The 16,619-nt window shown below is 45.2% G+C and overlaps 1 protein-coding gene across 1 annotated transcript in view; it reads left to right on the forward strand.

Annotated features, from left to right (window-relative positions):
* The window catches only part of DOCK2 (dedicator of cytokinesis 2), a 416,651-nt gene that overhangs the window by 306,045 nt on the left and 93,987 nt on the right, over window positions 1-16,619 (forward strand). Inside the window, exons 28-29 of the mRNA XM_061188995.1 lie at window positions 13,657-13,755; window positions 16,291-16,385. Of these exons, the coding sequence (XP_061044978.1) occupies window positions 13,657-13,755; window positions 16,291-16,385 (194 nt within the window). The remainder of the gene's footprint in view (window positions 1-13,656; window positions 13,756-16,290; window positions 16,386-16,619) is intronic.

Raw genomic sequence — 16,619 nt, forward strand, 5'->3', positions numbered from 1 at the left:
GTGCCAGGTATAGAGGATACAGGATGTGGAAGAAAGTCCCTGCCTTTGAGTGTCTCCAGGGCTAGTGGAGAACACAGACGCCAGGGCATGTGATTACAATTCCATGTTACAGGCAGGAGGAGAGTTGGATGTCAGTGTTCAGGAGACCCAGATGTTCTTAGACTTTGGAATGCTAAATATCACCATGGAATAGGTGCAGATACTTATGGGATGGTTTTCAGTTTTCATTTTGGTGACTTGTGCAAAACTCACAACCACAGAGAGACTGGGACTTCAAATTAAGTTTCACAATTTTTATGTTTTTTGATTTTATCACAATTCTGATTCTCTCTGAGTCCTTAGGAAGGCCACCCCCAGGGTCTACTCACTTGATGCTGTATTAATGGTGATGAGGACAATGAAAGAAGAAAGATTTGAGTGTCATTGGAGCAGAGGGAGGGAGGGAGTGCCTAGCTCTTGTCTGGACAGAAGAGCATCAGGTAAAATCAGAGAAGCCTTCCTGGAAGAGGGGATGGCATCTGCGTGGGTCTTTAAAAATGAATTAGACTTCATGGTGTGTAAAAGAAGGCATCTTTGGCTTGTGCAAATGCCAAGGGAGTGAAGAGAAGTCTAGAGTAGATAGCATGTAGGTAGGAAGAGGGGGCTGGGAGAGAAACAGGATTGACATGGTGAGAAGCCTTGAATGTCATTCTCGGGAGACATGTGGGCACGAAGGAAGCAGTGAGGAAGAGGCCTTACCTGCAAGTGCCCACAGGAACCAACCAGGTACATAAAAGAAGAACTAGGTAGGGTGTTTGCCAGGGATTGAGGGGTTTCCTGGGACACAGGATTTTCCGTGCTAAAACTGGTAAAGTCCCAGGCAGACCAGGACGAGTTGGTCACTCTTGGATGAGGCCAGGCTCTGGCTACCTGGAAAGTGCGTGCCTACCCCCCACCCAAGCCCCTACCTACTTCAGGAGGCAGCTCCCAGTGCTGCCATAGGGGAGTGCGGAATGCAGAATGGTTATCTCTGAATCTGCCGAATACTCCAGAGAAGCTGAAAATCCAAAATTGATGCAATGGCTTCTAGTTTTAAAATGTTGACAAAAAGTCAGTTGTTCTTAAAACACCGTTCCGATGAAACAAAGCATTTCTGTGAACTACATGAGGCCTGTGGGCTGCGGGTTTGTGGATCTTTGGGCAAAGTGACATAAGCAAAGCCCCCATATCCCACCCTGCTCCTGCCCTGAGGCCCCGTAAACGCACATTCAGACAATTTTCATTACACAGAGTGACTTCAGTGATCAATCTTTTGGTTTTTAATTTGATGTTCTTAACCATATTTGGATGCTGGGCACAGAATGTAATAGATCAAAGCAGGGATGAATAGTGGTAATAGAGACACCCATTCAATTTTTTTGAAAGATGAAATTAGTGCTCAGTGGCTTGTTCTTTCCCAAATCTGGAAACCTATGTGGTGAGGCAGTTAAAGAAGAATGCACATCTCAAACATCAGCCTTAGTTGAGGTCTATTTTTCTGGGATCAGGACAAGCCCCTGGCTGAGATAAGAGTGGGAAAGAACAGTCATTTTGCTTTTGGGGAACTTGGAGGCTCAGGGGCCAGTGTTTGGAGGTGGTAGATTATGGTACAGTTGATTCAGCACTGTGGTCAGAACCAGCTCTGCCACTTCCAGAGGCTGTGTGGCCCTGGGGAAACCACCTAACCTCTCTGGTCCATGGCGTCCCCATTTGTGCTGCAAGGATGCTGGCTTGCAAGGACTCCCAAGGATCACCCTCCCCATCAACTGTCTAATTCTAAGCTTTAACTTCGATTAGACTTTTACTAGGATTTCTCCGGGCCTGCCAGGGTGAAGGAGTCAGCAGGGGTTTTTAAGAACAAATCAGTCCAGACAACTGTGACATCTTCTTTCTTTTCTAGATGGAATTAGTAGATACGGAGCTGTAGTAGGTTGATCTGATACCTGGGTGCCCCCAGGACAGCTCTCTGGATGGCATTTTTCATTGTGTCACTTGATTTTTCTCTAGCTGAGTGTGGATCTGAACATAGGGATGGGAAGTGTGTGCAGGAGGAAAGTGACAAAGGCAGCGGCTCTGTGGCCAGGGAGACTTCTGCTCCCAGAGAGGGGACGGTGGGGCAGGTGGGGGAGGACCTGCATTCATGCCAAGCTTCAGTGTCACCTTTATTAAAGACGGCAGGGAGAGGGAGTCTGCAGGCAGCTAATGCAGACTGCGGAGGAGGGTAATTGGAAGTTGTTACCATTCCAAAGGACAGGGAAGTGGAAGTGGGACAAATGGGAATTTAAGAAGAGGGAGGTGAGCAGAGGAAAAGAATGAAAAAAAAAAAAAAAGAGTGTGATGTCATTTGGAAAATTGCAAACCAATAAATCAATGAGGTATCATTCTCAGGACAGAGAGGAAACTGCCTAAGAAGGAGGCAGCCAGGCCGGGAGCTGGGGGCCGACAGGAAGCACAAGATCAGTAGGCAGTGCAGTGTCCTCGTCAGGGGTCAGCTGGAACATGAGCCCCAGGAATGGAATAATGGACTTCTACTCCCTTCTGTCCCCTCCTCCTTGAGGGTTTGTTTTGTTTTGTGTTTTGCGTGAATGACATCAGAAGGACTTCTTTATCCAAAAGGGCTTTACGGGAGCTCGTTAATGTGAACCCTTGGAGTCAGCTTTTCAAACACTTATCTCTGAGTTCAGCTTCATAGGATTTTTTTCATCATTGGGATCAGCTTCATAAAAGCCAGAGCATGATAATTCTGCCAGTTTTTACTGTTAACAGATGAAATGGTACTCCCTTTATAGAAATGAAGAGCAAGGACTTTGGGTAGCTTTCTTTAGTTCCCAAGACCTTGTCAGCAGAGCCGGCCTGAAGGCAACCCAGTAGGCAGATGCCTGCATGACATCCCATTACCAACAGATTGAGATTCAAAGCCCTCAGCCTGGCATTCAAGGTCCTTCCGTCTGCACCTCCAAATATCTCTTGTGATCTCCCTCTGTGAACCTCTGTTGTACCAAAACACTTTGCTTATTTTCACCTCTGCCTCTTTCCTCACTGTGTTCCATATAAAAGTGGGACAGCAATTTCTCAGCACATGTATTATCCCTCTCTCCCTTGCCTATAGCAGACATCACTAATTGATTACCACACTCTTTCCTGCTGAGGTAGGACTTGGCATTAGAGTCATTCCCCACACAGCTCTTTAGGCAGTTACTACCAATCAATCAAATTAATCAAATTATAAAATGAAATGTTTTTCCTATTATAGATGTCCTTTCCCACTCTTAGCTTAATCTCTTTCACTCTTCTCATTCCTCAAATCCCACGTGCTCCATGAAATTTCCCCTGAACATTCCTAACTACAAAGGTCATTCCCACTTCTTAAAAGCCTAGAGGAAACTATAACATTCATTTTGCACCTGTCATTCAGCATCATAATGTATATATCTCTCTAAGATGCGAGTTTCTCACTTCAGCACTAGTGACATTTTGGCCTGGATCATTCTTTGCTGTTAGGCTGAACTGTGAATTACAGGATGTTTAGCAGCATTTCTAGCCTTTACCCAATAGATGTCAACTTCCCCCTCTCCCTGTATGTGACAGACAGAAATGTTTCCAGTTTCCAGACATTGTTAAATGCCCTCTGGGGGAGGAAATTGCCTCCAGGTTAGAGAGAGAGAGAGAGAGAGAAGAGAGGAGAAAAGGAAAGGAAGGGAAGGGAAGAATCTTCCTTATGAGTCTGAGACTTGCAGGTATGGACCATGATCATACCTGATACAGTTCCTTACATATAATAGGTGCTGAGTAAATATTTGCTAATTGATTGATTAATTGGGAGTGAGGAATTGTCTGGGAAGGGGGAAAACCCTTCCCTAGTGTGGACTGAGAGTTACACCATCAGTGTGTCATTGCTTCGGTTAAGCACTGCAGAGTTGAGCAATGCAGAGAGCTTGCAAAGAGGCCACCTCCACACACACCCGCTAAGCTGTTATCGGACCCCATACCTGAGTGTGCTGGAACTAGCAGATCATTTGCAGCAGGGACAACTAGACCTATTTGGGGGCGGTGGGAGGAGGTGCTGGGAGAGGGCTGGTTGAAGAGTTAGGCTTGAAGTCTAGAACATGATGTGGGAGACCTCCTTCACTCTTCTTCACTTGTCTTCAGTCCTCATGAAGGAAACAGGAGGGCTCAACTAAAGACATCCTTTTATCCACAAAATAATCATCCCTCCTGAAAACTCTCTTACCTGGCCACCTGGCTGTCTGCGAACATATTTATCTGCCTGCCCCCACCCCCTGCGCCCCTTGAAACATGGAGTCTCTGTAAAGGGAAACAAAGGGCAGGGAGAACTTGTATAAATCATTATCCGCAGTGCAGCTCTCCAGGTCCACAGAGAGGTTTAAATCATCCTTCACGAGTCAACCAAAAGCTAACTCCACACTTCCCCAGCTGATCAGCTAACTGTTCCTGGTGAACTGGAAAGAGAGCTGAGGCTAAGCATTGCAAGAAGGCTTTTTGAGTGCCCGTGGTGTTGCCAGGCTCTACAGGGACCCTCCGCACCCGGCTTCTACTTTGTCCTTACAACAGTCCTATAGTCAGCACTGTTATCCCCATTTCAGAGACCAGAGAACTGAGGCTCAGAGAGGTAAAGTAACTTGTCCAAAGATCCAGAGCATATTGAAGAGAGCTGGGATTTGATCGCAGTACTTAGTATGCCCTGCTCAGTGCCTTCCAGGAAAGCTGCTTCTATGCGAAACCAGATATATTTCCCAATATGTGGTGTTGGTGTCCGTCACTTAACCCTTCTTGGCCTTCAAAACCCCAAGCAATGCAGTAAATGGAGGGGTTATCCTCAGCTGAGCCTAAAATCATGGAGACTTATAAGCCACAGAGCATAGTCATTAAGAGGGCTGGTCTTATTTACGTAGCTAGGTATCAACCCTGACCAATGAGTCTATCTACCTATGTAATCTGCCAACCTAGCTCCATCCATCCATCTCTCCATCTCTCCATCCATCCTTTCATCCCTATTTAGGCACAATAGATGTCTAGAATGTCCTTAACATTCTAGAGGCTTATTAGATTGAAATGAATATTGAATATTCTTAATATTCAAGGTTAGGCAGGAGGCATGGTGGAGTGAAATATTATGCACTTTTCCTTTCTTCATTATACTTTGAGGTATTGCTTAATTTTCATAGCAGTAAGATGATGTCATGATTACAAAACAATATTCTGGAATCAAGCTGAGCTAGGCAAGTCGTGTCACCTCCCTGCTCCTTGATTTCCTCATCTGTAAAGTGCATGTGGTTTTACTAACATCGACTGACTGTTGGGAAGATTAATTGAGATGAAGCATACACAGTGCTTGGCCCATAGTAAGTGTTCAGTAACTGGTAGCTGTTGTGACCATTGGCATACTTTTTTGCACAGTGTCCGACACACAAATGTCCGATTGATATTAACTTCTCTCTCTTCCAGCTGTTTCCTTCCCTGGCCACAACTTATACAACGTCCTTATTGATGGATGAGCAGAGGGTTTAGCACATTGAGCGACACACTCCTAGCCCTTTAAATGGCAGTTATTATTGTTATCCTTCAGCCCACAGTACCTCCTTCCTGAGTCATAATATCCTTTCATGACACTTCTTCCTGTTGAAAGTTGACCTTGGTGTCTTATGCAACCTGGATGAAAATGTTTGCAGGAGAAGTTGAGGGGCTGCGTAGGATACTCATGCAGAGCCCACATCCTCGTGATGCTCCTGGCTTTGATTTTTCTCAGGGGTACGTGAGCCGAGGACAATACTGTATTCTCCAGGACTCAAACTTTTCTGCACAGCCCTTCCTGAGGCATTCGGTGCAAAGCTTGGAAGACCACCATCGGTGTGTGTGTTCATTTGTGCACTTCCCCACCCACACCTCCACAGATGTAATTGGAAACATTTAGAAAAATCATCTTCTTAAAAACTGGGGTGTCCTAAATGATAGCCCGTCTCCTGGCAAGCAGCCTTCTCAAGTCCCACAGGCTCGAATGGCTTTAATCAGAGGCTGAGAGCCGCTGGAGCAGGCTCCCTCCCCTTCATTCGGCTCTGAACAACAGGGAGACAAACCACTGAACTTGAAGACAAGGGGGATCCACGTAAAACTAGAGTCCACGTCCACACCTGCCGGGGGAGGGTCAGAGTCTGCTATAGAATGGTCAGTTAGTGAGAAAAGCTTGCTGAGGAGTGGTGACACTACCACGAACAGGAAGGGTCAACACTGAGCACATGGTTGCACTTTTCACGCACCCACCACCCTGGGAACAACTCCAGTGTAGCGTCTTGGAGAAGGGTGGTAAGACATGGAAGCCACCTCTTTAAAGAGGGGTTCTTGAAACACACAGCAGCCAGAGCGAGCTTCTTAAAACCCAAATTAATGGCCTCCCTTTGCACTTGGAAGTAAACCTAAATAAACCCTTGCCCCGACCTTCGAGGGCCTTCAGGATCTGGTCCCAACCTGTCTCTCCGACCTCATCTTATACGTGCTTTTCCTCATTTTGTACCGTCTTTTCGATCCTCCAGCACTCCAAGCACATCTGACCTCAGGGCCTTTGTATCTGCTACTCAATTGCCCTGGAATGCTGTTCTGCCAGATTTTTGCATGACCAACGCTCATCATTAGATCTCCACCCAAATATCAGCCCTCTAAGAGGCCACCTCTGTCTCCCCTATTGAAAACAGGTCTCTTCCCATCTAGCCTCATTGCTCTGTAATATTCCACTAGTAGCAGATATCACTGCCTAAAATGATCTTACTTATGTATTCACTTGCTTATGGTGTTTCCCCATCCCTGGCCCCAATGAGGGTGTGAGTTCCTTAAGAACAAATCCCTTGATAATCTCATTCGTGACTGTCCAGAGCACCTAGAACCATGCCTGGAACATAGTAGGTGCTCAAGAAATATTTGTTACATTAAGGAATGTGTGAAAGAATGATCTCACTCTGGCTTGATCAAATATAACTTAAGATGGAGTAAGCTCAGAAGTAGAACAAAAATTCTTTCATTACTGTCCTCTCCTAGGGCAAAGGTGTTCTACACATGACCCTAACTTTTCAGTGTTTGGGGGAGTGGTCCCTGTAACATTCTTTTAAAGATGGGGAATACTATAAGAAGTTCAGTCTGTCATCTAACAAATATTTATTGAGCTCATACTATGTGCAAGTTCAGTTCCAGATTCTGGTGATACAGCAATGAATAAAGGACAAAAATCTCTACCCAGGTGGAGCTGACAGTGCTGACATGAGAGACATCATGGATTTATGAAAAGAACACAGGTTTTCGTGTCAGAAAGACCCAGATTCTAATTCCTGCCCCACCGTATACTACATGTCTGCCTAGGCAAGCTGCTTGACCTCTATGCATCTCACTTTCCTCATCTGTGAAATGGGCATAAAGTTGACCTAATGAGGTTGTTGAGAGGTCTCAGTGAGATGATAAAGGTGGAGTCCTAAGCACAAGGAATGAGTGAACAGAATTTGCTTGCCTTCCACATCCCTTTGCGATTAAACACCTCTTTGTGTCCTTTGGAAGATTTAAAGTGACCCCACACTACAGAGCCACATGCACAGGCTCCAGCCAAGATCAGAAAGTATTCGTTTCAAAGGAAGAGTGTGTGGCCACTTTAGTCTCCCCTTCCAGCCTGGGTTCAAAGCAGCCTTGTTACCACCACCCCTACCCCCCACCCCCCCGCTCTTTAACAGTGAGAATAGCTCTCTGAGGAGACGCCTTGCCTGCGGTTCTGGCCCTAGTGATGCTGGAGAGCTGATCATTAATGCCCACAGTGCCAGGTAGTGGTGTACACAGCTAACTCTAAAGAGTTGCTATGTTGTACAGATGGAACATGTCTAGGTGCATCCAGAGTACATAGCATCCAAGAGGCACATTCCCGTCTTCCTGTGATGTTATGCTTTGACATGGATCAGGCTACACAAAACCCCTGGATCTGTGCCCATCAAGAAGCTTCTCCCTGAAGGAAGGTGACTTGGTTTACTCTGTCATACAGCAGGATCCCTGGGTAACCAAAGAATGTCACTGCACACAAAGACAGGCACTTTCTAAAGCCAAACAGCTGGAAGACTAAGCTTTCGATGAAGACAGTTACATTTCAGGCTTTTGAACAATCTGGGCACCGTTGTCATTCATCCTACCTGCCAGCAACTGTCCCCAAATAAAAGAAACCTCCCAACGTGCCCTGCTCGAAGAGGCACACACGCGGTTTACTAAACAGCTTTATTTGGGGCGTGTTGTTGACCAAAGGCATGTTCAGAGTCAAAGGACACTTAGCTCTTTGTCCAAAGCTGTGATTGGGAGTGCTTGATGCATCCACAGACAGTCAGGGGTAAGTGGGGTCATCATATCCTCTGTCCAGGTCAGGAGTTTCAGTTAGCCAATCTGCATAGTTTCTCTGGACCAGAGTCGGCAACAGCAACAGTAATACTAATAGCTGATCATGTTGAGGGCTTTCTATGTTCTAAGTGCTCTATAGAAATTGATTTAATTCTCACCAAAACTGTATGCAGTAAGAACTATTTCTATTCCCTTTTACTCTGAGTCACAAGACACTGCCCAAGGTCACATGCCTAGTAAGAGGTAGAGCTGAGATTTGAACTCAGGCTGTCTGGCTCCTAGGTCCCCACCTGACGTTGGTTCTTTGGAGCACAACCTTATCCATCCGGCTCGCTGCTGTACCCGGGCACCTAGCACAGCGCCTAGAACTTGAGAGACCGCACACGCTACTTTCCCCAAAGATTGCTGCAAACTACAACTCTGAGCTTCCTGACAAAGCTCTAGATGAAGGGGTTTTAGAGTCCCTGAATTCCTCACACCATAGCCTCCTACCTCCGGTCCTGGATCTGTCACAAAGACAGCACCAATTCCATCCAAGAATAAAATCTGTTATATAAGCGCATGGCAGACATGGGAGTGAATGGAAAAGCAACCTGAGAGTGGCATTTGGCTACTCTTAGTCTTCAAAGGAATTGGATGGCCCCGTAGATAAAACTTCTCAACTGCCTCGGCATGCAAAGTTTCCTCGCTCATCTCTCCTTGGCGCTCTCTGTATTTTATTTTATTTTGGTCGAGCACATTATTTGAAGTTACTATGGCAACTTGTCACCAGCTGGCATCGCATAGTAATGCTGGCATTTAGGTAGCAAGCTCCCGAAGTTGGCTCTTTCCCTCCCTCTGCGATCTCATCACTCCCACTGATCTCAGGTGAGCGGGGGACGCATTGCAGCAGCCGTGCCCCTCTCCCCTTGTTTGGTTAGTTCTTCAAGGCAGGGCAAACTGATCACCTCTTCCTGGTTCACTCAGCACTGCAGGGTCCTGACCGTGTGTGTTGGTGTGTTTGCTTTAGAGGTGGTTAAATAGATATGTTTGAGTGTTGTGCACCAGAACTATTGGCCTTATCAATAAGATGATGATCATCATCACGATGATGATTTTTTATGCAAAGGAGCAGATTGATTTGGAGAGGGCTACTCTCCTGATCACAGTCACACAGTATCCCAGCTAATTAATATTAATGACACAATATTGGGTTTCTCTTTCTCCTCTCTTGCCATCACACAGTGAAGAGACCCTGATTGTCTTCCTTTGGAGCTTCAGCTCTCTCCCAGGTGTGCAAGAGCTCCCTACATACTGACGGGCTGAATTGTCCGGATCAATTGATTGTCACGGATCACTGAAGAGGGTTCTATGTGGTAAATAAGTCCTGCCACTCCAGGCGTTAAGTAGACCCTCATCAGCCAAGTGCCTGCGATGATTGCATTTATTTTTACACGTTTGACCTAGTTTCAAACCATGTCTCTTCATGCTGTGATGCATTAGCTACATTTTAAACCACCCCGAATGGAGCCAGGGTGACTCTGCCTGCTTTATGACAGCATCTCAGATACAGTTTCTCTCCGGAATTTAATATGCAGGTCCCCCTGGTATTCTGTTTTAAGAAGCAATTTCCTATCTGGGCACCTGGAATGCTGCTTGGGTATGGATGAGTGGCTGCCTCACGCCTTGGTAGTAAATATATGTTGACCACAAAATTTCCACCAAGGATGGAAGGCAGGGCATTCTCACTAGCCTGAATTGCAAGGGATCCCTCTACCCCTCTGTCCCCCATGCAGTATTCAGGCTTTTCCATGTTGCAGACAGGGCTGGGAGTTTGGGGTCCGACACTGTAAAGTTTGAGCGATGTCAGCATCAGGAGTGTCTGAGTTGCTAGGGCAAGTGCAGTCTGATCGTCACCCCCACTCCCAATCCCTGCAGCTCTTTCTAAACACTTAAGACATGGTGGATGTAGAAGGTCTCAAACTTGTAAAAGGGAAAAGGGGCAGGAAGGAAAGAGGTGGATTGCCGTGCTGAGGACGCTACTGAAGAAGGGATAAACGTCAGAGAAACACAATGTGATTCCACCATTCTATCATTGCATGACAGAGAGGGGTTTTTGGTTTTTAATTTAAATGACAGAGAGGAGCCTTTACTGAATTCGAACCTGCTGCTGGTGTATCATGCCATTTCAGAAATCAGTCAGTCACATCGGTGCGATTTCTGACAGGTTTGATACTAAAGTGGGCTAGACACCATAGCAGAGAAAAAGGGAAGCTTCCAGTGGGAAGTAAAGCACTGTCATTTCTCATTAACAGCCAAATGCAGGTAACTTGTCCAAACTTCAGTCACATCACACTACAGATCGTACTGGAAGGCACTCAGCCGGGTTTTTCTATGGGGCAGTTAGAACGAAGAAATGAACAAGCTGGTAAAAGTAATTTTGATTGATGGATGAACTTACACACCCCGAGCAAGTGCTTATAGAAAGATAATGGTTTCTTTCGTTAAATGGTCACTCTCTCTAGACGGGCACTGGAATCCCCTTCCCCTTTTATTTTCATGTAAAATGAAGCATGGAAGTTTCTCTAAACAAGGCTTAAGACAATGCAGCCTTTTCAAGGTAATTTCCAGGCAACTTGAGCTTTGAGGTTTGTTGTTTGCTTTTCCCCCCCTTCAAATTCAAATCAAGCCTTTGGAAATACCAAGCATTCCGTATCTGTATCTATGCATTTGGGGCAGCCTGCAGTTCTGACAATGGTGGATTTTCCAACACACACACACACACACACACACACACACACACAAAGCTCACAATCCCAGGACTCATTTAAGCCAAAGCTTTAAAAGTAAACTGTTGTCCAAGAGACGATAGCATTTTCTCTGAAAGGATGATGGATCACAAAAAATAAAACCTACCCAGATCTCTTACCTTTTGAAGCAGTGGAATTACCTGCAGAAAATGTCCTTCCTTTCTTTGCAAAATCAGCCAGGCTTTGGCCAGCAGCAGAATTACTCCAAAAGAAGAAATAATAAGTCCTTTATATTGTAATTTTCACTGTTTATATGCAAGAAGTGTAGTGGGTCTGCTCACGTAGGAATAAATAAAAAGCCGAAAAAACTGCACGGCAGCTACCATGTGAAAAGGAAAGACCTCTAGTGGCCACCGGCTGAATTCTTGGAGGAAGCCCCTCACAGAAGAGATGGAGGGAGTAGAGGAGACACACGCGTGTGTGTGTGCTCTCTCTCTCTCTCTCTCTTTCACACACAGACACACACACAAACTCAGAAGATTTCTCCACTCTTGCGTCCAGCCTGGATGGAGGGATAAAAAATAATACTCTTGTTTCTTGGTTTCAGTGGGACCTGGTTAAATTAGCAGTGATGGTGGCATTCTGTCTGGTTTGAAAGGGACAGATAATTTCACAGACTCACCATCACCCCCTGAGGGCGTGAGCCGGAGAGAGGATTTGACTCCCTGGACGGCCAAGGCGGTTGGCCCCCATATAGAGGTACCAGGTCCCCAGCAACATAGTGTCATTGACTTTACTCATGAGAGTCCCAGTTTTGTGCCTCCTGCCAGCTCTGCATGTTTTCTGAACATTTACGGTGCACGCGTGTGGTGGTCACTGGCAGGCAGAGCTGGCTTCCCAGGCATGTGACCTGGCCCGGTGCTCAGAAGGACCCTGTGGCTGTCTTGAAAATCTGAAGAATTTTTTACAAGGACTCTTTAATTTTCATTTTGTTCTGAGCCCCACAAATTGCACAGCTGGTCCTGCTGACTGGGAAAGCATTTTATCCCTAACGTCCTAATTGAAAAGAACCTAGAAGCAAATGAGAATCTGTATCTTTGGGAGTTACTTTTGGGGATGTGAACTTGAAGAACATTCAGTTACCCAAAAGACTTCCTGTGGAGGAATGCAGAAGGATTTTCCTGGGGACATCAAGGCTGTTCCTTCCACCACTGTCACTGAACTGTAACCCTGTCATCTGGGAGGATTTTTTTTTTCACACTATATTTTTTTTGTCTTTTAGTTTTATTTTTTTTAAACAAAGACAGCAGTTTGTGATACAAATATAATACTTGGTTCAAACATAACACGTCCAGGCCCACCTCTCTGGTGTGTGTTACGTCTGACACCCTTTAGAAGTGGGGTTTCCTGGAGACCCCTGCATCACACCAAGCTGCCCATCTTCCACAGGCCTGCCCTTGACAGTGGGACTTCCTTTGGTTAAGACGGCAGCCCAGTGGAGTCTTCTGGGAGACACTCTTGAGTGGCTTCTCCCAGCTGGTGGATTTATGGTCAGTACTTCCTTTACCAGGTTCCCAGCGTAGATCTCTCTAAATTCTTTCAGACACTAGCCCTGACAGAAAGTGCCACGCTGGTACAGACTTATAAAATCTGGGAGAGAAGAAGCAGAAAAGGGTGTGGTGATGTGTTCTGGTGCATGAAAGGCTGTGGTTCTTGCTTCTCTGATCCCGTGGATCCTTTCAGACCCACTTCCTCTCCACGTCCTCGCGTTGATTTCCCTCTTGTCTGAATCCCTCTGGCACTTGATCTGCTTCGCTGATCAAAGTCTTGTACTTTTTTCCTCATGGTTGTTAATCTTGCTTTCCCAACTAGATCATGAACTCCTGAGAGCAAGGACTACCTCTTCTCATTTCTTTTATCGTCCGTGGCCCTTAGCAAGTACTTGTCCCCGGTAGCTGCTGGCTTCTCACTGACTGATTCATGGCCCAACAATTGATGCTCTTGTAGGGAACTTCAGTGTGTTCAGGGCACCATGGGAGCCATTTGAGCCTTCTGATACACCTCTCAGGGTGGATACAGATGGATTATTGTCCCACTTTACAGATGGTACAGTTGGAGATGAGACATGTAAAATTATTTACCAGAAAATCAAACTGTCTCCAGAATCTTGATACAGGCTGGATCTCCTGACATTAATACAGTGCTCTTTTCCCAATGTACAAGCAGCTGGAGAGGTAATGAATAGGGCCCTTATTGTCTATATCTGGAGCTCCTATTATAGTCCTAGTCATGTAATAGGTGTTCAATAAATGCTTTTTGGATGAATGAGCAGATGAATGAGCCATAAGGAGACATTTACTCTTAGGGAAATTTCACATGCTCATCTGCTAAAGAGAAATTCTCCATCCCTGGGGGACCTTTTTATACTCACCTGGGATAGAGAGGTGTTTTCCAGTCTGAAGTCAAGTAATTGAAGAAGATGAATCTCATGGTCCTCTCTCCACTGTTTCATGGCATTTTTCTTTATTCCTTGCAGAGTCACTTTGTGGCATGTATGACAGCCATCTTAAACCAGATGGGTGACCAGCACTATTCCTTCTATATTGAGACATTCCAGACCAGCTCTGAACTTGTGGTGAGTCTATAGGATGCTCTGGGGCAGTGTTGGGGAGACGCGTTACACAAAAGATTCTTGAGAGTTTAGGGCACGAAGGTCTTCCTGTGCACCTGGAGTATGTGTGGGTCTAAGTTTGCAGGCATGTTCGTGTGATTCCCTGTTTCTCACTCCCATTTAGGCTTGTAAATATCACTTCTGGGACACATCTTCTGTCCATGTCATACATGAGCCCAGAGTGCCTAGTCTACATATGCCTTAAAACCAGTATTTGTTGATGAATCATGGACATTTGGAGGCTTAAGAGCATGAGTGTTGGAGTCACACAGTCTTGGGTTTGAATCCAGGGTTTGTCACCAGCTAGCTGAGGAAGTTAACTTTAACATTTCTTAAGCCTCCGTTTACCCATCTGTAAAGTAGGGATCATATCATTTATGTCACAGGGCTGTGAAGGGATTAAATGAGAGCACAGTAGCTCTCACACTGTAAGAGTCCACTAAAAGTTAGCTATTATTACACTATAATAACGAATGCATAGAGAAAGTTGACCTCTGAGCCCCTTTCTTCTTCTAACCTCTCAGGGCTCGTTTGCTAGGACTGTCTGCCTGCGGCGGGTGGCCTGTGGGCCCGTACCTCTGCAGCAGATGATATCATCAACATAAAGCCCAGCCCGGGCTGTTCCAGGGTGTAGTGGTCCCTTTGCCCTCAGTATGGTCAGCTTTGTCTTTCTCTCCTTACTATTGCCAGATTCAGGGGTTCTGCTACCAGGAGCTCACTTTTAACTCTCCTTGAAGGAAGCAAGGGCACCAGAATTGGACCAACTTCAGAGAGTAGCCCACAAAAAGAATCAATAGGAAGCCGATGTCCTGCCCCTTCATCCATTTAGCTTTGAGAAGGTCTCCTAACTGGAGTAGGATTGGCAAGAAATGGAACATCTTTCTGGATATACAAAAAAATGAAACAAAAGGAAAGCTAAACAACCCAAGATTTCTCCCCCTCAAGTTCTCTATGTTATGTGACATGGAAATAGAAAGATTGGATTCCTAATTTTTGGTCCTCAGTGGAAGGAAGGGTGGGAAGGATGGTAGGAAAGGGAATTGTTATGTATTAAATTTTACGCTTTTTATGTAATCCTCCAACAGTATGGCATAGGTGTTAGTAGTCACATTTTACAAGTCTGCAAGCTGCTCGCTCAAGACCACACAACAGTATGTGGCAGAGAGAGGACGTGAACCTCTGCTCCAGCCCTTACACCGTGCTGCATCTTCTCATTCAGAAGCCAGGCTTTCCATCTGTGAGGCAGAGGTCTTCTCCATTCCCACAGGAAGGGAGTGTGCCTGTGACGATATCCACACCTCCCCAGGTGACGTCAAGGATGAACGATTATACTCACCATCGTCATCCTCGAGCACTCAGTGAACACTTACAGTGGGCCAGACTCTGTGTGGAGCATCTCATAGACAGTGTGCACTTAATCAACCCTTTGAGGTAGATGTTATCCCCATTCTGCTAATGCGGAAACTGGGACTTAAAGCATTGAGGTAATTTTCCCTAGAAGCAATGATTGCTAGAAAGGAACCAATCTCATTTCCAGAATTTTGCAGTTTAGCTTAAAGCAGTGATTTTCAAATTATATTTCTCCTAGCCTCACTATCTTCTACCATAAACACACACACACACACAGGCATGCATGCATGCATGCACACACACTTCAACCAGAGCTGTTTTCTACTTTTATCTATTTTATGTATTAGGTTCCAGGTAAGATTTTCTCTGAACAAAGAATTCTGCTATTAAAATAATCTGAAAACCGCTGGCTTAAGGAAAGAACTCTGAACAGGTTTCCTATGGATTTTAATTTTACCTTAAGCAAACAGGCTGGATGCCTTCATTTCCTCTAGCTCAGGAGGATGCAGTGGTTCTGGTCTTTGCTATCTAGATTTGTCTTGAATTTGTGTTCTCCAAAGGTAGAGAACAAGTTTGATCCACTGAAAAATCTGATGGGGCATGTTGAGGTCCACTTTGAGCCTCTTCAAAGGAGAGGGAGAGAATCCCTGTCATGTTTCCTCTAAGCTGCTTGTTCACGTGCCTATGACATATGAATTAGCTGTGTTTACAGTACAGTAATTAGATGTTCATTTTAATAATAGTTTGTTTGTTCAATGGCCTGAGGTGCATTCATATAGTGTAGATTATTTCCTCCTCAAATACATATTTGGAAAGATGATTATAAAATTGCCACATCAATGAATGCATTTACTTCTTTACTCCCAAAGACAGAATTAATAGTGCTTTATTTTGAGAGTGTTTTCACATTCCATATTTATGTTCCACTTATATTTGTGAAACAGTCTCCCAGTAACAAATCGTAAGATTTCATTAAAAAATCCACTCTATTGGTTTCATTGGATTTACTTAACAAAAGGCTGTACCCCTTCCCTTTCTGCACATCCAAAAAATAATAAAGGAAACATTTGAACAGCCAACAAGATCGGGGCCCTTCCAGTCATTTCCTATAAAGCAAAATGACAGGTGTGTTTTGCTTTACTATTGCAGGACTTCTTGATGGAGACATTCATCATGTTCAAGGACCTCATTGGGAAAAATGTGTATGCTGTAGACTGGATGGCCATGAGTATGGTTCAGAACAGGTGAGCTGCCGCCTGCTTCCTAACAGCCCCGTCATCTCAGCGCTCACTTTACAGTGCACTGGTAGAGACAGAAGGTGGGGATAGTTTCTCCCTGGTGAAAATAAGTCGAAGTGCCACAGACCCTTTCTTTCTACATTTAACCCCCAGGGAATTGCTCACCGATCTTGAGCTATTTATTTATTTACTATTATTTATTCCTTTTTATATACTGAACTGGCTACTCCCTACCTTCTC

Source organism: Eubalaena glacialis, chromosome 4 (genome assembly GCF_028564815.1).
Source record: "Eubalaena glacialis isolate mEubGla1 chromosome 4, mEubGla1.1.hap2.+ XY, whole genome shotgun sequence".
Classification (NCBI taxonomy): domain Eukaryota; kingdom Metazoa; phylum Chordata; class Mammalia; order Artiodactyla; family Balaenidae; genus Eubalaena; species Eubalaena glacialis.